This window comes from Mesitornis unicolor, unplaced genomic scaffold (genome assembly GCF_000695765.1).
Source record: "Mesitornis unicolor isolate BGI_N332 unplaced genomic scaffold, ASM69576v1 scaffold6895, whole genome shotgun sequence".
Classification (NCBI taxonomy): domain Eukaryota; kingdom Metazoa; phylum Chordata; class Aves; order Mesitornithiformes; family Mesitornithidae; genus Mesitornis; species Mesitornis unicolor.
Genome location: NW_010187458.1, coordinates 39163 through 63733, shown reverse-complemented (window position 1 = coordinate 63733; position 24571 = coordinate 39163). Strand labels below are relative to the sequence as shown.

General features: G+C 34.2%; 1 protein-coding gene across 1 annotated transcript in view; it reads right to left on the bottom strand.

The window, feature by feature from the left end:
• LOC104541395 (mitochondrial inner membrane protease subunit 2-like) overlaps positions 1 to 24571 on the bottom strand; it is a gene marked incomplete at its 5' end in the record, with an annotated part of 148442 nt that overhangs the window by 85434 nt on the left and 38437 nt on the right. The window contains one exon of the mRNA XM_010185452.1: positions 6468 to 6570. Within this exon, the coding sequence (XP_010183754.1) occupies positions 6468 to 6570 (103 nt within the window). The remainder of the gene's footprint in view (positions 1 to 6467; positions 6571 to 24571) is intronic.

Below are 24571 nucleotides of genomic sequence, written 5' to 3'. Positions count from 1 at the left end.
CTTTCCAATGTGGCTGGAAAATCCTTAAAGGTATTTGCATTCAGAAATATTCACCAAATACTTGGATTAATAATTCATTGTGCTTGAGTGTATTACAGAAATCCTGTTCCATAAGCAAGATGACTGAAGCTTAATACTAAATAACGGTAACACTTCCAAATACAGTAATAGAGAAAATTATCTAGAATACATAAAATGTTTAAGATTTGTCATAACTAAGATTAAAAAAAACCCAAACTGTCTGCTACTTTACAAGTCCTCATGAGCATTCCATTGCTAAGAAATAGAGTAGATGTAATTGAGAACTTTTACTCACATGATGATAGTCAGGCTGCTTGAAAGATTAATTTTTATGCATTGGTTTAGACTACAGTCAGGCTAAATATTTTACTTTCCAAGAGAATTAGGACAGCCATAGAAGACTTTTTATTCCTTATACTGCAAATTCAGTTAGTCATGATAATTTAATGGACAGTGAGATCACACTATCTTATTATCAAGGCTCCCCTTCAGCAGCTCCTGGAGTGAATTGTCATTCTCAGCAGACAAGCCACCATCCCAAATTGTATCTCACATACAATATTCTCTCAAAAGGGAGAAGCATATTTAGCCTTCAAGGTTTATTTATCATCAGTCATAATGCATAATGTCCTATCTATTTTATTCATCATAGACTTTTACAAGTTCAAGCTGTGCATGCATACTATTTACTACTGGTAACTTCATGCTCCTCATGCAAAGTATTTTTTCTGATTGTAAACAATTTTACCTATTTCAGTTTTGCCAGTGGCGAGGGATAAATATTATGAAGTGTCATTGATTGTGCACTTGCATTACACATCCTGTTTAAACACAGGTTCATTTCTTCTCTAATACCCGACAGAAAAAGTGGGCCACAATAGAAATGTCACTGATCCCATAGAAGTCATGCTATTCTCCAAGGCTACATTTATACAGCAAAGTGAAGGTGCAAGTACTGGTCACAGTGCTAACAAAAAGAAAGGAGAAGAAACTGCAGCACCATCTAGCAATCAAGTCCCCAGTAGATCATTCCCAGAATTCACTACTTTGCCATCACTGTTATCTTCACCTACATTAACTTTATGAGTGTAAGCACAGAGAGCTGTTTTCTTGCTAAAAGTACGCTTTTGTTTTGCTTTTGTTTTGACCATCTATCTCCTCATGACTTCAGTCATTATAAAAACAGGGTTTGAGGTCTGGCTATAGAAACTACATGTCTTAAGCCTCTCCAAATGGCTAGTTGGAGTACAGAGGACACAAACAGGGTCACTAGGTGTTTTGAGACCTGTGGGAAGAGTGTGCCCTGCCTATATACCTTACTGTGCAGTTTTAATATGGTGATGTTCAGTGCGCTGCTGTGAGCTGTTAAACTCTTCCTACATTTTGCCTTATAGACTGCTCCATTTCAGGGGGATACGTGATTCTTGCACTAGTTTATAGCTCATAAATGAAAGCTTCAGCTGATGGCAAGATCATCATCAAGATGATGCACACTTGTAGGACATGAAGCATTCTTTGCTATTATGTAAGTAATCCAGAAGAGCAGAAAGATACCGGCTTCTTCCTTCAGCTGTCCTCTGAACCTCTCTTAGAAGAAAGTGCATATGAAGCAGGGGTATTCTTACAGGCTGCAGACCTCTTGGTTCAAATATTTCCTTTACCAGCAGTCACACACTGGACCTCACAAAAATGTTTTATTTCAGTTCACCTTACTGTCTAATTAACTTTTCACATTTTCTAGTTTTGACTACTTGTGTTCACTAACAGTAGTTACAGAGAGAAATAATGGATCAGTTTAAGAAAATAATTATAATAGGCCACACTCCATTACTGTTATTAATTGAATTTTCCCATCGAGGGTTGACTGTTAACCCATTGCTGTCTTATATCTGAAAGAGATGATAATAGTCTTTGAAAAGCAAATTAAAATAACTAACAAACTCTGTATATTCACTTATTTTGACTGTCATTCTACTCTATAGCATTTTCTAGTCACAGTCTACAGGTTTGGACTGCTGAAAGAAAAAAAAAATAGTTTAAGAGACAAGAATGTTTTTCAGATAGTTTATTGCATGAACTTACTGTACAGAATTGCCTATATGGACAACCATAAATACAGGCTCAACAGTACTGCTGACTAAAAGCAATTTACTCATTTGAAGCTTATGAATGTAAAACTTCTCTTAAACAAAAAGCCAGGCTCAGGTTCAACAGGATTTAGTTTTGAGAGTAAACACATTAAAAGATATATGTATTTTTAGTAAGAGAACCAGTATAGAGACCTGTCTGAGCCAAAAAGATGTTTTATGACAAGGTACTCAAGCTACCTGTGCCTCAGGTTTCCCAGAAAGATAAGGAGGATAATAGCCTTTTTGCCCTTACACTGGATTGTGAAGCTTAACTCATAAAGAGTCTTATCCAAAGCTATTAAAGCCAATAGAAGCCTCTCATTGACTTTAATTAGCTTTTGTTCAGGTCCTTTGCAAGACAGCTGAAAGACTGCCATTGACTTCAAGCCCTAATTTTATAAAGCCCTTTCATATCCTCAGCTTGGAGGCATTTTGAAACGTAGAAATGTAGTAAGAAGAGTATTATATTTATGAAACAAATCCTTATAAGATAAAATTGAACTTTTTTTAACTCTGAGTGTGTTATTCAGTGGATGTGTGTACATCCAGGAATACATATATATGTTACTGTATGCACTTATTAATAACTATTTCTCAGATAGAATTCTCTGACATGTTGGGTGCGTAACCATCTCTGCACTGCTGAATGCCAACTCCCCAAATCTGATCTGGATGAAGTACAGTTTATAATGACATTTCCCTTGATTTAGCCAGAGTGCCAGATCTAGAATATAAATTGTCATTTTGTTGTTATGCTGGTATTATCCTGGCTTTGTAAACAAAGACAATAACTAATTTGGCATAAAGTTGAACTCTTTAAAATCTTTAAGAAATTTGAAGCAGGAGAGTTTTATACTTGATAAATTCTTTATAACGTGTGTCCTGCATTTCTGATCTAAGAAAGAAACAGCATTGCCAGGAACAGTAATGTTACATTTCCTATGCTGTCAAACTACAGCCTCATAGCAAAAAGCCCTCTCAAAACAGGAAAATTACCAGAATTGAAAACAAAAAGGAGAAACTTTAAAAAGTACGATCATAATTATATAAGCTATTTATTATTAGGTTCCTCTAGCATGTCAATTAAGAAATGCTAAATTCATATCATAAAAGTTTGACTTCATTGTATAAGAATTTGAAAACAGTAACAGCTAATTCAGTAGAAATCTCATTCTAGTCCAAGTAATTGAAATAAATTTCCAGTGATACGTAATTTTTTCTCCCCTTAAATAATAGTAGAAAGATGCAAGTTCTCTGAATATTTATTGGCTTCTACTCAAAACAGCTATTTTCAGCATTATGAATGGCTGACATGACATATTTCCAAACCTGAAATACAGCAGTATCAAAGCAATAGTATTATATAACACCTGCCACTCTGAATTGCACAAAACATTTTTTTTTTTAAAGACAACTTACAATAAACATGGACTACCTAATTTAGTCCAATACTCTGGAAAGGAAACTAATATTTAAGTTTTGATCATATAGAGAGTTAACAGCATTTCTAATTCAGCAAATGTTCTGTTATTTTTGTAATATCAGTTATTAATTTTATTTGAAGACACGACTAAGCAGAAAGGATATATTAAACCTTTACAAATTTTACTTAAAACATTTTCTATTTTATTTACACACTTCAGGAAAATATCTCTTTAAGCCTTAACATTCCAATTTTAGTCCTATAAAACCATGCAATATAATATATAAAAAATTTATTTTATAATACTTTTATGAACTAAGTAAAGATAATTTAATTTGCCAAGGTTTTACATTTTAGAAATTCATATCTCTCTAAAGGTGCATCTAAATTAGAACTTGATTGGTATCAGGGTTTTTGCTTTATCAACCTAACCCATTAGGCCATTACACATACAGTTGTTCTCCAACAGAAGAAAATATTCTAACATCTGCTCTCAATCTGTTTTTCCTTAATTTCCTTTTATACCCCATGTAACTCATTAAGCTCATCTACGAAACATTACTGTGTCTGACTGTTTACAGACAAATGTCTATATATGCCTTTTCACTATAAGATTGCATGAAAATTGAAAAAAATTGTAAGGTACCACATAATCCAGTTTAAAAATACACTATATTCACTGAAACTTTTGATCCAAGAATATATCTGGTTTTGTCAATTCAGAATTGTGATACATGTAAGAGTCAACCTAATCTCTTAAGTGACCTATATTTTAACAAAATGAGAAAAATGTGTTGATGTCTTACCGTTGTTCAGTCTCTTCTTTAAGACTGCTACAGTCTTATGAGAGAAAAAGTGTTTAACTTAAGAAGAACACACCTTCTGGTTTGAAGAGGGTGATTTTAATATTTCAATTCACTTGTGCAAGTGATCTCAGGAGTATAACAGACAGAGGAGTAGAAAGCATCCCATTAACCTAAAATCTAACATGTGTGTAGAATGGAAAAGAATCTGGAGTCGAGTGTTTCCTTTTAAATATACTTTCCATTTTCTTCTGCAGATTAAATTTTTCAGTATTTTATTATTCTCAAGCTAGTTTCCAGCCCTGTGATATCTTCTGCCCCCTTTTGCCTGTATTCAGTGTTTGCTGCTCTAATTTAATTTCAGAGAAAAATACATATTTACACTTGACCTGTCCATACTGTATTTATCAACATAATACAAATGTCATTCTTTCCACAGAAGCTAAAGAATTCACTGTCAAAAATGTCTTACTAGTCCTCGAAAGATGTCACTTCTGTAAGAAAAGTGGCACACTATCCAATATTAGCTATCAGCTGTTGACTAATGTAAGGTCAAAGACTAGTAAAGAAGATTCTCTAATATTTATAAACATCAGTAAATTAAGTAAAAAATGGAGGGCATTTAGATTTACTCCAACATGTTATCTTATACAAAAGCTGCATGGTGACTACCTTGAGGATTTTACCTTCTATTAATTCCTGTGTGAGCAGCTGTAAATCTGACACCAATGCCCAACTGTTAAAGTTTCCTTATGCTCTGAGTATACGTTGGCAATATATTTGTAAGTGAAAAGAAGATTAGTGGCTGTATGGCTAAGATTTGTCTTGGGAATAGAGAGAAAGACAGAAAAGGAAAGCCTACTAAGGGAAGGAAAGAGATACCTGTACAGGATAGACTGAATTAAATCCCGATGGAAAGAACCTCTGAAACTAGATGTTAGAAACCTTAGAAGATAATAGCAGGAAAATAAAAATGAAAAAATTAGCAAGAAATACAAGCACAAAAATAAGTGAGACAAAGCAAAAGAGAGACAACGGCATCACATACTGCAAACTGGGCAATAGGCCTTTTTTGCATTTTTTCCCTAAGAACAAATCATTTCAAGTTAATAATTGCGCTAAATTTCCAGAACCCAGACAAACTCATAATGTCCTTGGTGTCATTAATTCATGTAGAGTCAGTAGGGCAACTTCTGGATGAATAAGTTATGAAATGCACAAGGTTGGAAAATTCTAGCCATGACAACTTCCCTCTGACAGCCAGTGGGTTTTTATAATGTTAGAAGAGTATTCTCCCTTAAAGACACATGTCAAGAAACTGCATATGGAATAGAGCAAAAAGGATTTGCATTTCCACAGCAGGATGCACAGCTTACAGAACTATTTCCCGCATGCTAGATTAAGTTAAAACAAGAACAAGAATCCACACAAAGTGTAACAAAACCAAAACCAGACCAAAACTGGAGTGCAGAGAAAGCATTCACTGTCTTCCTGAAGAACAGATGCACACTTTTACCAGTCAAGAAACAGACATTTTAGGTTATGTTTTGTCATTATTCAATATAAAATTGGTCTTATATAAAGAAAATTTAAATATTTATTCTGGGGGAAGTTTTGAAATGGCGCTACTGTTGTCCACAGACCAATTTAACAGTTAACACTCACTAAACACACTTACAGTTTCCTAATTCTTTAACACAGCACTGGCTCTAAAGCAAAACCAAGCTCCCAGGAAGGAACAATTCCAAATTGTATCAGCTGGCAACATGTCCTTAGGGAGCATCTGTCAGCTACAGGGAGCTGGCTCACCCTCTGGATAGTGTTCCACTACATCCCTCCAAATTTAAAATCTCTACCACTTTTCTTTCCATGCCTGGAAATTAAAATGAGTCTTTATTCTTTTTATAACAGTTAAGAGCAAACTCAGTCTTTGCTGACCAAGATATTTTATGAAGCCTAACAATTCTCACAAAAACATAATAAAAAGGCAATCATAATCAATTTCTACTTCTTGTGTTGCACAAATGACCCAGGAGACATGAACTGCTTTTTAGTTGAAAGGTGTAAATGATGTACAGAGAATTGACTTACCGGGCCAAAAGCATTGCTGTCAAAGCTGTGTCCATGGTGGTCACCCTCCACCCAAATATGCCCATGTGGAACTTTCACATACTTCTTTTTGTATCCAATGGTTCTAGAGAATTATTACAAAAACAGCTAATCAGTTCAAAAGAAAAATGTCCAATGTTTTGTTAGGAAAATTCACATTTTTATGGTTTTGGAATTTGACCTTGCATACAATCCTCTTGCTTAAGATACCTGTGCTGAAGTCCTTCAGACCTCAATAGTGCTACTGAAGGGAAAATACATAATTTTGTATGAGCTAGTTGCATCAGAGACTGTTTACTACATTGTTTTGGCAGAAATCGCATCACAACAGGGAACAAAAGCCTTTTCAATTAACTATAATTAAGGGATTCTTATTTCCATCTCTGTTGTAACATTTCTTTGAAAGAGTTTGTCTCAGGTAAATGCCAGTGGACACATGTTGCAGTCACATAAAGGTATTGCATTGAGAATGCTTTTTTTCTGGGGTAGTATTGGGTATTCATCAAAAATAGTCTGGCATATTTGAACTGGCCTTAGGTTTGGAGCTTGGATTCCTGTAATGCTTCTGGCCTGAGGGTAGGATGTCTTTAGCTGTTACAAGCTAAACAGGATAAACTTAAAGCAAATATCTAAGAGAAGGCCAAGTGCTGCAAAAAAAGACATTGATGATTCAAGCCATTCTCCACAGAAATTAAAACTGAAGTGGTGCCTCAGCATGCCCTGATATTACAAAAATTAGTAACTACAGATGTGTCCTAAAGCTGAGGTGCAGAGGATGCAAAATTCCTGTATTTAGTTCCAGACTAGCTGTCATTTTCACAATTCCAGTCTTCCCTCTACCACACATTTTTGCTTGCTTTCAGATGGGATCTGTTGTTCTGCAATCATTCATGCAGGGAGGTGATTTTATCATACACTTTGAATTATTATCAAGATGAAGCATTTACAGACGGGACTACAGATAGTGATACCTCTTATTTTGCTTTGGATAACCAAGTCTGTCCATAGACGGCAACAGACTTTAGATCTAGCTTGTTGCCTCCAGCTGCTCATCACTTTTCACTGTCTGGAAGATATGCCCCCAAAGCAGAAGCAGAAGGAGCACACTCTAAAGAAAATCAATTGAAGAGAGAAAATTGCCTTCATTGGGAGATTCAGCTGACCTGTGAAACAGCACTGATCACGGATGTCCACAGGTCAAAATAGTAAAACGGTTTTTGGTGAGATTTGTTTGGCTTGGTGGGGGATGTGAGTGTGAGGATGTTATAAGGACAAGCTAATTAATAACCTGGAGATCATGAAATATTAGATGAATAAGAAATCCTCAAAAATGCATTTGATTAACTTTATTTGACTTCATTAGTCAAATAAAAAGAATAATTATTTACACTGCAATTCACAAAATCCAACCGGTGCTTTTTTAAACACCTTCAGAGGCAGCTGAAAGGATGAGGGTGCCAGAAGTATATTCTGATGGAAATCTTACCCGTGCTTTTATTGGAAGCTGAAAAATAATAGCCTATTTGCAGAAAAAAAGATTCTGATTTTCATCTTTCTTTAGTGCAGTTTCATATTACACAGTATTCAAAACTAATTTCCTAGACCATTCAAAACAAAAATGCAAAACTGTTGAGTCAGTGAATACATAATTTCTTAAACACAAAGACTAGTTCTGTAATAATTTAATTATAACAGAAGAGCAATTATTACTATGCAATTCCTTCCTCCTTTTTTAAAAAAAGAAATTAGCATATAGTTTGAACAATGAAGTTATTTATGTTTTAACATTCCATAATGCTCTGTCTCACTGATAATTTCTTATAAAGTACCATATAACACTATATTTTACTAGAAACATGTTTTAAGGTATAGGTTCAGAGAAGTTGGCCATTAATTCTGTTCTGTCTGATTAGAGACTCTGAAAATTATTAAATTAATATCTTCCATCAGTGATAAAGGGAAACAATAGCTCAAAAATATTTCATTTTCTCTTTCATTCATCTTCCTGAATATAGAAGAGTAGACTGTCATAAAGTTTTGTACCTTTGCAGACTTCATGAACAAGATTGAATTTCACCCTGAAGGGGGAAAGGATTTGGAAGTTAATTCTACTCACATGTTTACTTCATAAATGTCAGGAAAATAATTTGGCAAATGCCAGTCTGTGACTTCATTTCAGACCAGACATAATCTCCTACCCCCAAATAATCTCCTTCTTTATTATGATTAGGAAATTGCTGACAGGAAGAAAAAAACACCAGGGAAGAAGAAAGTTTTCACAATAAGCACTTGGAAACAAAACTGGAAAGAATTTGGTCTGCATGGATAGGTTTTGTAGAAGTTTGCAGAGACCCTGTGAAAATAGAAAGACTTAACACAGGTGTATAACGTGTTCTTTAAGGCAGAATTACAGAGATTACAGAATGCAGTAATTATTATTCATTCTTTTTATTATTTCTACAACATAGAAAAATACATATTTCTTTTCTACATTTGAAAAAAAACATAAAAAGCCATAAAAAATTGCTACAATTATCCAAAAAGGTCTCTTACAGTGATTAAAGATTAATTATGTACAAATATTCATACTGAAATAAAGCAGATGATTATACAGAAGTTTTGACTTAGAGGAAATAGAATTAAAATCGATGATATTAATAAATGTATTAAGGGAATAGGGGAGAGAAAAAGAAAGGGAAAAGAAGCAGAATCAGCAGTTCTAATTATTTACTGTAGTCGATTAGACTGATACTAAACGGATAAATCCCTCTGTAAGCTCAGCAGATAAATGTAAAATCTTCTGCCATTTCATGTATGGGTTATATAAATAATCAGATTTTTCCCACATGTAGGTCCAACAGAAAAAAAATCAAGCTAAATTGTAAACAATAAGTACCTGTATAACTGTGAACAAGAGAGGGGCAAGAAAATCTATTTTTCTAAGATAATTCCTTAAAAATGTTAGTGTAGTATTTGCATTGGGCAGTTATCTAGGGAATAACAGCAATCCTGCTGCAAAAACTGTCCTGTGGAATGCAGGTGAAATTTGAAAACAAAGTTTTACTTAAGGTTTTCACTGCATGAATTAGTAACAAACTGCCACAATAAGCTCATGTTACAGTAAATTGGATCATCCATTACTTAATATTGTTTTTAATTTTCAAGATAAATTCATTGTTGAATTACTCCACAACAGATCAATAAACCATTCATGCAAGCAAACCAGGCTGCAGGCTTCAGAAAGCCGTGTTCAGTTAACGACAGTAGGTTATTTTTAATTACTGTTGAAAGACTATGTTGTCTTATTTAAAGGACAAAAAATCCCAAACTTGTAGTTTCTTCTTCTATGAAGAGAGCACAAATTGTTTCATAATCAATATTAGTCAGTTAGTAACACTGCCCCTCTCTCACAAGAATCTGGCAGAAATGAAACAGTTTAATCTCTGGTCTAAATTGCAAGAGGGAGATCATGTGTGTGTGTCACATTGGCAACATGGCTCTTGCTTTAAATGTACAAACTACCATTCATTCATTTCAATATCTAACCATTTTAGTTAGACATGCTGAAAGAACACTATTGCCTGTCTTTTTGTGCAATCCTACAAGGCCAAATTACTAACACAAATTGTACTTATTTTCTGAGAAGAATTGTTGACTCAACCTTTTTTCTTAAGGACAGCTTTGCAGACAACTTTCATCCACTTTTCAGATTCAGGCCCATGTACATAAGTAACAATTATAAGTATAGTGATCAATACCTCTGTGAGAAATTAATACAATACAAAGTGAAAAATGACTTTGGAATGCTTCTAGCACTCCTCAACAACAATGAAACCTAAAATCCTCAAGCCATTAAAAGCACCGTTAGGTCACCAGGAATTTTACATCAACTCGTTGTGAGAGGCCTTTGCTACAAAGGAAATAGAGTCAAGAATGTATTGTATATCTTGAAAGGAATGTAGAAACCTATTTTTATTTCTTAGTTGAGTATTCTTAGACTCATTTCTGTGACTTTGCCTGTAATCTTGACCTCTGTTAGCTCTCACACATGAAGTTTTTAATTAAATTAAGTCTGAATGAATTCTTAGGAGAACAATTGGTGTAAGTAATAATTAACTTAGTATTTGTTAATTTCATATCTAGTTCATTAGCATGAGTTATAATTAATGACCAATCTTTTAAATTTCAGAAAGCTTCTACAAATAAAGAGCTGTCTTTCACTTTCTGAAAGCTACTCTCTTTGAAGTAAAAATAAATAAAGACAGTTTAACACCTTTTACCCCTCCCATTTTAAAGCTTTTCTTTAGGTATAGCAGAGGCAAAGTCATTAAAATAACCAGGTTTTGATACACAGTATTCAAGCATCTGTTAAAAAACTTACTGGTGTGTGGCAAAAATGTTCAAGTTTTACCCAAGTCTTTGTCATGTTAGTAATAACTGCCTATGCTACTGTGGCTCAAACTGTAGTTAAACTCTCACTGGCTTAAGAACAGAGTCTATGAGAGTTGCGGTAATTTTCTTGATCAGCATGTAATGGAATCACATTTATCTTTTTAGTAATTTTTACAGAAATTGGCCTGAAATTCCAATTTTTTTTCTTACATTCGAGGTACATTTTGAACCTTTGCAAAGGTTTTTTTCTCCACGATTTAATAGTTAACAGATGTACTTATATCTGTCCTTGGCTGAAAAATAATTTCAATCCTGACAGTCAAAAATGAGCTTTATATGATATTCTAACCACCTGCCCACAAGCAAGAAAAATCTGCTTTTTTAGAGTGTGGTACCAGTGCCAAAGCAAGCAACTTGGCTCAGCTAAGTTGGATGAGGAATGATTGCCTTCAGTTTGATTTGACCTTGAGAAATCAGAAGGTCTCAGCAATCTGCGTAACTTTGGGCATCAACACTGCAGATAATTTCCTCTGTTTGCCCAGGAGATATAAAACAAATGCCAACTCTTTTGTAAAATAGGTAGTCTACATTATGCTTAAGAGCAACTTTTCCAAACAACATAAATTGCTTTACATGGAAGTTTTCCTCATACATCCATCTCCATCAAATCCACAGAAAGAAAAAATAGTCACCTATCCACTTCCAGGTGACATCCAGATCCCAAGACAAGAACCTCATTGTAATATATCATGTAAGTTGTATTAGCAACACTACAGGGAACCTTCCACATGACACTAAACACCTTGCAGCCCCTAAGACATCTCCTTTTTCTCTTCCAACCCACACATACAGCCATCTGTGTCTTTTTACTTTAACTCTTGCATTACATGTATTATATGCCTTTGATCACAAGCTGTTATTTAAATCACTTGCTTTTAGAAGAGAAGGTATACATCTGAAGCAACTAATTATTTTTTTTCTGAAGGCCAGGTTAACAGACTAAGCATGACAGTATGTCAGCAGGTTAGAGAATATTCTCTGGTTGTGTGCAGCTATTAACTTTTGCCTCAGAACTGAAATCCATTTTTCTTAAAAGGTGCAGATCAGTCAGCTATTGAGAGGCCTGACTTTAAAATGTGCACCCCATCTCACAATTGGGAAAGTGCTACAGGACATCCTCTGCTTTAAAACATGAATCCAAACTCAGAACTGCAAAAGTGCTGGAGGACACCTCATGCTTGGAATACTGCCCCTGGAGCATTGCCAGATCTGATATACTGAGAAGGGAACCCCAAAAGAAGACACACCAGAATGACAGCATCTGAACAAGAGATGCCAATATCATGAATCAGGAGGAGCCATTAAGGAGGCAGAGATTCCCTCTGCCTATAGTTGGGCAAATTTTTGAGTCCCTAAACCCTGTAGGTTTCACCCTCTGCAATGAAAGATTTGGAAGTTTCAGGAAAAATGAAGACTAATTTACTGGTTTCCTTATTCAGAACAGAAATAGGATAAAACCACAACCTTATTGTAATAAATAAGTTAAGCAGCTTATTTATAATAAGCTAAGCTTGGCAAGCAAGATTCTGAGCTGCAAATGGGATCTCTTTTTTCCCACCTAAAGCATTCCTACTGAAGTGATGCACCACTGCAGGTTCGTATGACTCTGCAATGCTAAGAATAAGTAGGAATCTGATATGGAAAGTACAGGAGATGTTTGTAGCTCTGTTTTATTTATTAGAGTAGTTCTCACAAAGCATGTAATTATAAACAAAATAATGATTTAGCCATTACTTGCTTCACCAGCTTCTTCAAAATAGCAGTTAATCACTTTAAAAACATATTCAGGAAAATTACTGGATTTCAACTTAAATTAAAAAGCAATCTAATCAGATACTGAAATTTATACTTTTTGCCAACTACCTGCTGTGTGAAAGTTAGTTAAATTTTCAAATGCATGCATCATGTATTGCATCAGATAGCTTTTAAACTTTATTTCTGTCAGATGGCTAATACCACACTGAGTGAAGTATACAAACATTATTATATCACTATTTTGCAGGACAATGTAATGCAGACAATTACAGCATGACATTTTGAAACCAGAAGAAACATAGTCATGCAAAATTTTCTAATACTAATGCAGCTGTCCTTTATATGGTTTAATAGAATGTAGGTGTAATTTTCACTAGGGCTTTCTTTATACTATATTGGCAGAGCAATGAGAACTGGGAATATTAATTCTAAGACCAGAAGATACCAATGTGATGACCCAGATTGAAATCAGACTTTCAGGCAGTAATATATGCAATGATTATTGAATAATTCACTCCTAATCAATATCTTAAGCATTCACTGTTACCTGACTTTAAGATTTCCATTATTGTATGTCAAGATGTGCTTTACAAATTATATGTTTGTAATAAAATAACTGATGTTTTTATTATGTAATTAGTGCATATTGCTAGACTCACAGACATATGACTAGATAAAAAGAACTTCATCTGAGTAAACATATAACCCTAAATTAAGTGTTCTAAAGTGCTGTCGTCGAAAAAGCACTCTGCTTTTATAAAAATTGGAATGAAGATAACTTTGATGCACACATGCTAGTGATGAGGAGAAATAATTTTTAATGTCATATTGCAAACAGGTACAGAAGCTACTCTTCAAAGTTTAGCATAGTAAATTTATCTTGGCAAAGACTTATCTCCCCCCACAAAAAGGGAACATTAGGGAAATATGAAAATATATGCTGTACATCCACTTGTATATTAATAAATTTGTTTTACCTACAACTTGATGAACCACTTATTCTCTGCAAGCTTTATTCTAACCTATCTATTTCTTTTACTTACCTATTTTATATATGCATTTAAAAAGATACATGGAAATACACGATCCACATCACATATACATCAAAATAAAATCAGGTTTCTTAAGCCATATCACTTTAATTCTGACCCCTGACCTCATATATTCTTCCTCAACACACTTCTCTGCTACCCTGATTGTTATGAACACTAGTTTGGTCATCTCACTTTTTCTTAAGGCACAGAAAACTACCACCCAGTCAAACTACAACATATAGATTTGTCTGAACACCAACTAGCTATAGAAACAAAAACTGAATTAGAAAAACTTTTGCTCTCTTTATACGATAGTCAATAATTGGTATAACACTATAAAAGTCCATACTATTCACAGTTCAGATAACATAATATTATTCATACTTGTTTAATTTCTCAATATGACAGCATTTTTGTTAGCATATTTGGATTAAAATACTGCATATAATACAGACGAATATACAAGCTGTCCGTTTTATTAAAGAGATTCATCAAGTTTTGCTCTCAAATATTTCTGTAACTGACTTTTTTCTTGGTAAAATAACAGGTCTTTAGTTATTCCTAAATATGTAACTAAAAATATGCCAACAATGTTAAAGGCCTTTCTACAAAATTTCTTCCACTTATTCTAGCATTCTAATGAAATAAATGTACTATTGCGCATATTTATCTGAAATGATAAAATGACTGAAAGGATAAAGGACAAGTGAGCTCATTCACTAGAGAGATTAGCCTCATTTCAAGCTGGAAGTTCACCTGATAACACCCCATTTTGTACCAGACAGGGCACTGTAAGAGACAAGAGACTAGAAATAATTATGAGATTAAACTGATATTTAAAAACTTAAATTAAACTTATAGAAAAATACTGCTGAGGTGATACTGTGGAATACCTGTTTAAGGACCATATTCCTTTCAAGGTGCATATATAACTTGCATTACAGCCTCTAACTATATTGAGAGTATTATTATTTAAAATGAGTATTAGAAAATTCTGAATTTAATATCAATATATATTTTGCAATTTGTTCAACATTGGATACTATCTAAAGATAACTGCATATACTATATGTATGTGAATATAAATATTCCTACACAGTTTTATACAAATCTGTTACTCCCATTTGAAATTGTGAAACTACTTCATTATTTTGCTCAACACATTCTCTTAATCAGAAGAACCTTAATTATTTTCAGAATAAGTTAAAACAAGTTTAAGCAAAAACAAAACAGTAATTTTGTACTGAAAAAAAAGAGCAACATTTCATCTGTTGCATTCACTTCATTTAAACGGCTAACCAGCTTACTGTTTCAGCAAAGAGAAAACATACAATATCTCATTTTTCTCTATACTACAGTCTTACACTTGTGAATCAGTCTGCTTCCAACTGCCAAAACTGTGCCCTTTCAAATTAAGATTATGAAAATTATTCACTTTGCTTCTTTTGATAACAGATCCCACTAACCAAATGAGTGTATTATTTCATTACCTTCTCACATTTCTCTACTAAATTATATTGATAATTAACATGAACAGTTTTGCTAATATCATTAACAATATAATATTACATCATATATTAGATAGGAATCATTTGTTAGATTCATTATCAGTAGCTTCATAATTTTACCCAGGTAAAAACTTACTAGTTATTCTAGGTCATCTAAGTAAAATTTCCAAGCCCTACCATCACTGTCAAATTGGAAACTTTATACCTGTAAGAACAGGAGGATAAATAGAGACCCAAAGGTACTGCTATCAAAAAAATTAATCCTTGCAGCCCACTTCCTCTTTTTATTAATACTGAATCAACTGGAAAAATTGTTGGACAAAATTTTAGCTTTAGACACATTTGAAGGAATTGAAGATAATTGTTTTTATGTGAACAATTAAGATTTACAGTATTGTAAACAAGACCAAGATTTGACCAGATACATGTAGATATTTTCCTCTCAGTAATGGCTATGCCAGCATAAGAAAGGAGATTGTAAATTTTTTTGTCTAGATTAAATTATGCTACTTAAAATTTGACTCGGCACTTAATCTCAAGCCTGCAGAATCTGCAACTATTAAATAAAGCTCTCTATAAAGATCTTGCTAGATCTCACTTTTTCTCCTCATCTAATTTCTCTCCTTTAGCAGTTCTTCTGCCATTACTTCTGCCAAGGGAGAGACTGTAGTCTGACTTTTGGATACCTATCCTGTGTATTTTCTCAGTCTCAGGGTTGAGGTTGCTGTCATGGCATCTACCGCCTTGGACAATCCTGTTGATCTATTCCTTTTCTGAGGAAATGCTGAATGGAAAATAGCTCCTTTTTTAAAAAAAAAAAAAAGAAAAAAGTGGTGACAGAAGCAGTCACAGCAGCAGTGCCTTTTCATAACTCCTAGAGGTTACCGGACTACAGGTGAAAGGTACTGTATTCTCATTCCTGGATCCTCCTCAGCTTAACCATAGAATTATAGAATAGCTTAGGTTGGAAAAGACCCTTAAGATCATCAAGTTAAGGAACTGCTGGAGTACCAGATCTCTGTATGGGACAGAAGTGGGACTGATGGCAACAAGTCTGCATTTAGTTAAAATTCAGATAGTTTGGATTTTACTGAGCCCATGGAGCCTGAAACAAGGCCCTGTGCTATACAAACGAAAGTACTATCAAAACACTATATATATATATACATGTATTAACATTCAGCACAATCTAACCAGTCCTTCCAAGAATGACAACATAGTTGTTCACTGACATAAAAGGGCTTTTCAAAATATTTTTTTAAGTTATCGACTCTGCAAAGATTCTAGAATAACTTACTCAGGACTAAGAAAACATAAGATCCATGACTTTGTATAGCTTATTTAATAAATAGTGAAGAGAAATTCTGAAGAGTTTCTTATGTCAGAATGGCATTTGCAACTGTGAAATTTTAACACATCACAAAGAACAATACCCCAGCTGGTTGGGGTTTTTTTTGGAACCTTGTAAGAAGTTCAGCATTGTGAACACCTGTCTCAGTTTAAAACAGATTCTTGCAGAGCTGTGACTGCTAGAGGAGTCTGGCAATATCTCTGCCTAGCTTCAACTGTAAGAAATAATTCCCCACCCACACACCTCTCACGCAGAAGCTAATTGTTATACCTTCTTTATTGCTTAGCACTAACTAAAGTTATTAAAATTTCCTAATCTGCTTTAGACAGGATATACAAAATGTGGAACCTTAACTTAATAAGTGCTTTCAAGTTGTATTTTTTTTAATTATGGAAAGAGGAGACTTGTTATTCTCTGTAAAATGGAAGCCTGAAACTTTATGTGTTTGCTTCTATTAATGTTTGTCAGGGAAAATATATGAAAAGATTACTCTTATTGCTTTTCCTTTAAAAGTGCATTTTCTTTTTGAAAGGACACTACTGTAAAAAAGATAATTGAGAACCTTGCAAGTTTTATTAATTTTTTTATTGGCAATAAAAATAAATATTTATTTTTTATTTGCAATAAAAATTAACTCTATATTATTATCAATGTATATTTTCATGATACAAGTTATGATTATTAGTTTTAAAACTCCCAAATATTTCAATTGTTTTAACTTAAATATGTCAGAAAACTTATTAATAGTAATGAAGATGTACTAGAAATAATGAAGCTTTCTGCTGAGAAAAAATCTGAAGTAACTGATGTAAAATCAAGGAAAAGAGTTGCACAGTCAGAACAGACTTTATAAATGTAATGTGCCACTAGTACTAATTTGGGAAATACAATGGAAACTAAGAACAATATGAAATTTTACATAACACTAATCACAAGCTTTCTTGAAATTTCAAAAATTGTCTCAATGAAAGAAAGGAGTTAATTTTTTTTTTCCAATCTTTGCCTCCTGCAACAATACCTGTTGTCACAAAAGCTTACTTTGGCTTTAGACTTGCCTGATTTTAGCCTGAAAAGCTTGCTCCAAAACATTTTAAAAAACAACAGTTTTCATATGGCTTCTGGTAAAAGATATGAGCACATATATGTAGATCAGATTGCAGAAGATACCTGCTTTTGACCTGGCTGTGCTCTTTCAGACTACACTTTCAAATTGCAGTTTTGTAAAAGTCTTCATCTTTTGAGGTTTCTCATCCCTTGTATAGATACAATGATGTTCAACCTGGGTTTATAGATCATCCTTATTTTAAGGGATATTTAAAGTGAAATAAAGTCAGTACAATCTGCAATTGCCAACAAATATTTTTTAAAAGAAATTTCCAGGTGTGAATTTTTTGAGCAATATCAGTGTGCAACATAGCACAAATCACTACTACTGGAATGCCTTGAAACAGTGAAAGTAGTGCAAATCAATATGCAAGTGAAAAACAAAAGATAATAAACCAGTTGTAAAGTTGTAATCCAGACTTCTCTGAAGTAGCACTTAAAGGATTCCAAAACAAACTTTCAAGAGAAAAAATATGTCACTTTCAGGAATCTTTATCATGGAACACTTCTAAAAATATTAATTTTGGTTAATATTGAAATAATAGCAGTAACCTTAATTTTCAAATTTTAAAAAGAGTTATCTCTAAGCACCTCTTTTATACCTAAAGTCACAGGTGCCTAATTCCATGATTTCTTAACAGTTCTAATTAAATTCATTAAATAAATTATGTTGGTGCCTTTATGCGTAGCAGTACAAGCAATGAATGTAGTGATCACAGCAGCTGGTTTTAATTTCTAGCCAACTGTCTAAACATGAATGCAAGATTAATGTTCTTCATTCTATTTTTAATCTTACCTGAAAGAGAAAAATGAGAGAGAAAACCTGTCTTTTTCATATTTCAAATTGTTATAAATAAATACAGGTGTGTGCATGAACATCTGAATATATACATCTTTATTCAAAGGGCTAGCAGAGCCACCTTGAGCAATCTATGTGCCGAATAATTTTTCTAATATTTCCTTCCACTGAAGAAAAGTCTTGTCTTGCACTACAATCCTGTAAAGCACTCAGCAAGTGAGTAATCAGTCAGAGTGACTGGTGATTTCTGACCCTTACTGCAACTGTATGATTACTTTAAGGGAAAAAGAAAAGTGATAAGCATGAATGAAACAAATATTCAATTATTTTTATTCCTAAAAGAAGACATTTTTTAAGAGTTTTCTAAACTCTTCTAGATTACAATTACAATTCTAGATTACAAAGAATTATTATTACAGAAATAAACAATTATAATTTGAAGTAAGCATCACACAAACTCTTTTTTTGATATTAGATTCATATCTAAACATAAATACTTACATTTCTTTCTGTTTAAGATAACACTACAGTATATCCAAAAAGCATACTCATCATTAATCTTTTATGAAGAGCATAAGAAATGCCTTATTTCTGGGTCTGAGCAGCAATCTATGTAGCTCTATAGACTGTCTCCAAACAATTGTAAAAGCAGACAGTGCCCAGGAAAATAATGTTAGCCTGGCTACTCTCTATGAGCATTGAGATTTACTGTATCAGAGATATTTGATCATACAGTGTTGTCTACTTCTTTTAGTATCCACTTATTGATCTGTTATCCATGAATTTGTCTACACCATTTTTGAGCCTGCTAATACTGTCTGCCTCCACAAGTCTCCTGGGGCAACAAATTCCAGAAGTTCACTATCTGCTGCGTAAAGAAGTAGCTTCTTTTGTCTGTTATAGACCAATCTTCCACCAGCCTCACCAAATGCCCCAGCTTCAGTGTCATGGGATTTGGTGAATGATTGAGCTCATGCACCACCTTCACAATTCTGTAAACCTTAGGTATTTCTCCCCTCAGTCTCTGTAAACTGAAGATTTCTTGCACTTTCAGTTGCCAATGTCAGGCAACTACTCCATCAATGCTGTTTTTGTTGTTTTTCTCTTTAACCTCTCTCTATGTCCATCTTTAAAATCATGTCTCAAGAAGCAAGAATTGAAAATAACCTTTGGGGGATTCATATTCCTAACCTGTTAAGGTAGACCCATATTTGCTGAACATTTTATTAGTTTTTCACCTTTAGTATTACAATTTAGATCAACAGTGGAAACATAATCAACAGATATACTTAATTTAGTACTAGTCTAATAATTTTCAGAGCAGACGACTATTTGCCACATGAGCCCATCTTTAAACATTTTTTCTGAAAGAGCTCAATTACACACAGTCCAGTACCGGATAATAGTAAAGAAGTGCTTCATGGAGCCTAAAAAAGATTTAGAAAGCTGATCTTTGCTCTTAGGAGTAGGCGTTAATAATAGCTTCTTTTTTTCTCACAACCCTGGAATTTCATATTGCTTTGTTAATAGGAAACCCTGCAAAGCAGTAAAAATTTCAAACCAAAGTTCCTCAAAGAAATAATCTGAATCATATACAAAAGGAAAGGGCATTGTCCTCATAAATACTTCCACAGCATATGGTAACCTCACAGCATTGAGTCAGTTGATGTCTCATTAAACTGGTGTATTTCTCCCATTCTCCTTCTCTCCAAGTATGTTTTTCCATGTTACTAAACCAAGAACATGTTCGTTTAATATTAATTCTTGAAAAAGCCTTCAGAATTATTTTTGACCATTTTAAATACCAACAGAGAACGTAATTCTGTGTCTGGTCATAGTATCAACTTCTTTGTCATGGCCTTGTATGTTAGCAGGAGCACAAGTACATCGAACATTTTATAGAGTCTTGTATTGTTAAGAGATACTTGGTTAGTAGGGGAATTTCGGGGTGGGTTTTTTGAGCCACAAAGTATTTCTGGTTTTGCTTTACATAATCTTGCAATATAAGAGTAGGAAAAAAGTAGATATATTTTTGTATAACAATGGAGAATCCCAGCATGCTGGTATTTCTGGAAAGAAAAGTGCTATCAGCATGATCAGATGGTTCTAAAGAAGTGAAAGTACAGTGACAGGAAGCCACAGAAAACACTTCTAATCATAATAGCCTGAGACAGATTCAAAACTCCAAATTCTCATTTACAAACAACAGAAAAGAAGAAAAAGAATCAATCAAAATCAAAACTGTTTCTACTTATGATGGCCAGAAGAAATGTATAATTTAGGATCAAAACACAACATAGCATATGTTTCTAAACATATTTTGAAATTATGGGTATCAGGCTCTGCCTGCTTTAGCAAAGTGTAAACAGCCAGTCATTACCAAAAGCTGAATCTGAGGTACATGAAAGAAGAAAAAAGGATCAACATGGAAAGCATCACACCTTAAACATTACTTTGAACATTGACAGTACCTTTTGTCAATATACACTTTAAAATTGAAATTTTATAGGCATCATACAAAGCAAAAGGATCACGAATAAAACTTTAAATCTAATGACTTGTGGAATTAATCTATTTAAAGATTACAAATTTCAATTTTAGATTATTAATGTCAGATTCCATAGGTTAGTGACTTAACCCAGTGAAAAATATTTTCAGAACTCAACAGAAAGTTTACTATTTCAATTGCCTTCCCCTTTGCTTAAGGATGAAACAGATGTCTTTCACCACTCTGAGGAGAATGTTAGCCATGCTAACCCATAATCAAAATTTCACCAAAACCAATATAAGTTTTTAACAGCAAATCATGTAGAACTCTAAATTTCCCAATTAAAAAAAAAATAATAACCCAAAAATAGCCATCAGTGATATCAAAGGGGAAAAAAAGTGGCGACCCATTCAGTCTGAATAGTCTGCACTTCAAATGGATCTTTTGTTGAATAAAAAATGTCTAGGACAAGAAAAAATATTTTCCTCTGATAGGTTTCTCAGATCATTCAGGGGAAGACTCTGAACCCCTTCTGTTGGGCTACCACCATGCTAGTTAACCACAATCAAGTAGAAAAAAGTGACATTACAAAAAAAGACTCGCAAGAACTCAACCAGTTCTTGAGTTCAGAGAATATGTCCATCAGCCACAAACACCTACCAGGTAAAGGTGATAGACAAGAATAAACATATTAGCTGTAAAGTGAGATGTCCAAAATTAGTATTGATAAAGCAGTGAAGTTCGCAAGTCATAGCTGGCCATTATACTGTGGTATACTATGGCACTTTTCTTGGAAAGCATTTGAAAGGGTCTTGATAAGAAATGGGAAGATCACCTGGAATTTTGGGTTACTCATTCATTTTTTTCCACATGAGGCAAGAATGATAACACTTATTCACTTCACAGTAGAGGGTTCCTAACCAAAATGAGAGTCCTCCTATTTTGTCCTGCCATTTCGTTCAGGAAACAATATAATTAACTTCTGCATAGAAGACTTTACCATCCATATAGAGAAACTGGCAAAAGGTGAGGAAGAACAACCAATATTAGTGATGTTTAACAGACTGATATGAAATGAAGAATGATTGGTTTGTGCAAGACTGTTCAACAAAACTCATATTTCCTAAGTGCCAGACAAGTTCATGTCCTCCTTATTTGACCACTCGTATGGCTTTATTTACAAAGATAGTTTTTAACTGTAATTTTTCTTTTCAGGTTTTCCATCAGTAGCTGTTACTATAATACATTAAAAGAAAATCATTTGTATACAATGTTCTAATAACTTAGCCGTACAATACCCAGTCCCATGTGTTCATGTTAGTTCTTCAACACTGGAAACAATCAGTTTTGTCAGAACCAGGGGCAACCACAAACAGAAAAAATAGACATTACCATATTTTCACAAGCTTCTTTCTTCAGGGCCATAGATGAGAGAGATTTCTCCCACAGGAACAAAGGTACATCACAACAGAGCAGGAGGTAGGAGAATAATGTTGTGGTGCCACACACACCGTGCCAAGTCACAAGTATCAGCAGCAAGAGCTTCTATCTCAGATGCTGGCCCTTGCTCTCCTCTTCATTGCCCAGACAGAGATGCATTATGGCCACTGGGAATGCATCTACATGAAGGACAAAGTACTGGCGTATACCAGAGGAGCAATCAAAGGTTTGCATATGTTTCTGAAGGGTAGGACTGGGATGAGGAGACTCCTATCCCAGGTGCCATTTAAAAAGCACATACCTCTACTCCTCAGCAGTGCAAGGGGAGCCAAGGAAGGCAACTTTCCCAGCATTTCTTTCAAATGAGCTACTTCAGCACAACTCCCCATCAGTCATAATCTGTCACTTCCCCCGAGCATTAAGACTGTAATTAATTCCTCATGCCTAGCTATGCAAGGAAGTGGCACTGTATAATCCCCAGCGAGTCATTCTCCCTGTCACAGCAGAGAATCTTTACAAGAGAAAGAGAAATAATCTGACAGACACGTAGCAGCTTAAAAAACCCTGTAAACATTTGCTTTAAAGCAAAAAAATGTACACGTGAATTTCTTTAGAGCACAGCATTAGAGGTCTATTATATTGCACAGGCCTTTGAGAGAGCAAATAGGGAACTGTTGCAATAGGAAAGTATAACTGAGTTGCTGCTAGGTAATTGTCAGCTCTTCCTCCTATTCAATGAATTAGTTAATGTCTATTTTAGGACAGGGACAATCATACTTTGTTATCTCCTATTGGGAACATTCCTAAGACATAAAAGCACGTTATGTGCTTTTCTCCAGCAATGCGTACTCAGTTCATTCTTCAGCTTCTCACCTGATGAGTTGCAATGAGCACCTCACCATGTCAAAGTCAGTAGAAAGCAATAACCAACACTACAGCTGGTATGTCTGAAATAATCCTCATAACTAAAAAGCTACCTGCTATATTGTTGTGGAAATATTGCAACACTTGCTGTAGTGAGAAAAAGCAAAGTATTAGCAACAACAAAAGTATCTAACAGGGGAGTTACTGAGGAGGAAGAAGAAAGCAGGATTTCTACGCCAGCCTTTTGCACTACTAGTGTATTTACAATTAACAGCTTAAAAACAGCTATTGAGAAATCTGGAAATAAAACAGATTAAATTCACAGCAGTCAAATCAGTCATTTCTATTTCAGACTTCTGTTGCTTTTCACAAATGCTTTAGCTTATCTTTTTTTTCTTTTTTTTTCTCTTTTTTTCTTTCTTTTTTTTTTTCATATTTTCCTCCAGGTCTTTACACTTCCTTTCATATGCTTTTCCCCTTCCTTTACACTTCCTTAAGTGAAAGGCTAATAAATGTTAGATCTGTTTTACAATGGCTTTTAAGTTTCTCAGCAACCCTAAGAAATACTTTCAGAGACAGCATGCACCAAATAATGGTTGAGTGGAGTCAGTCCAATGAATTCTTAGTACTCATTCAGATCGAACACACCACAAAACCTTAAGCAATGTTTCACGGTGATTCAGCCCTTCTGTAAAGTCATATTCTTAAGCTCTATGACATCGCTTCTCTCTTGGTAGGATGTCATTTACTCACAATGGCCAGTAAAAGATTCCTCCATACTTCAGAGACAGTCATTCCATACATTGGGTTGCAAATATTTACTTTGTGAAGAGCACATTAAAGCATGTTCTTTATCTTCCAATTCCTTTGTCAACACAGCTCCTTGCTGTTGTGTATATCTGCCAATAATAAATATAGTGGCTCTGAGAGGACATGAGTAGAGGAACCAACAGCCAAAAGGCAGGTGATAAGCAATTAAATTGACAAAAGCATTGGATCTTTCAGGCTGAAGATACTGGAAAAATGAAATATTTTTTTGGGGCAGGAAGGTACAACTCCAGACTTGCTTGCTACTTCAGTGGTCAGAGACTATTAGGAAACAATACATATACAATGCATGATACACATACGATAAATACAATTAACATGCAAAGAAATGGATGGCAGCTTTTAAGTACAGTGGAAATAAATAATGACAACATTATTAAAAGTCTGGAATGGGTAATTCATAGCATAAGCTACCAGTAAAGGACTATTTCCTGGGTCCATCACATTAGCATTAGCCTTTATT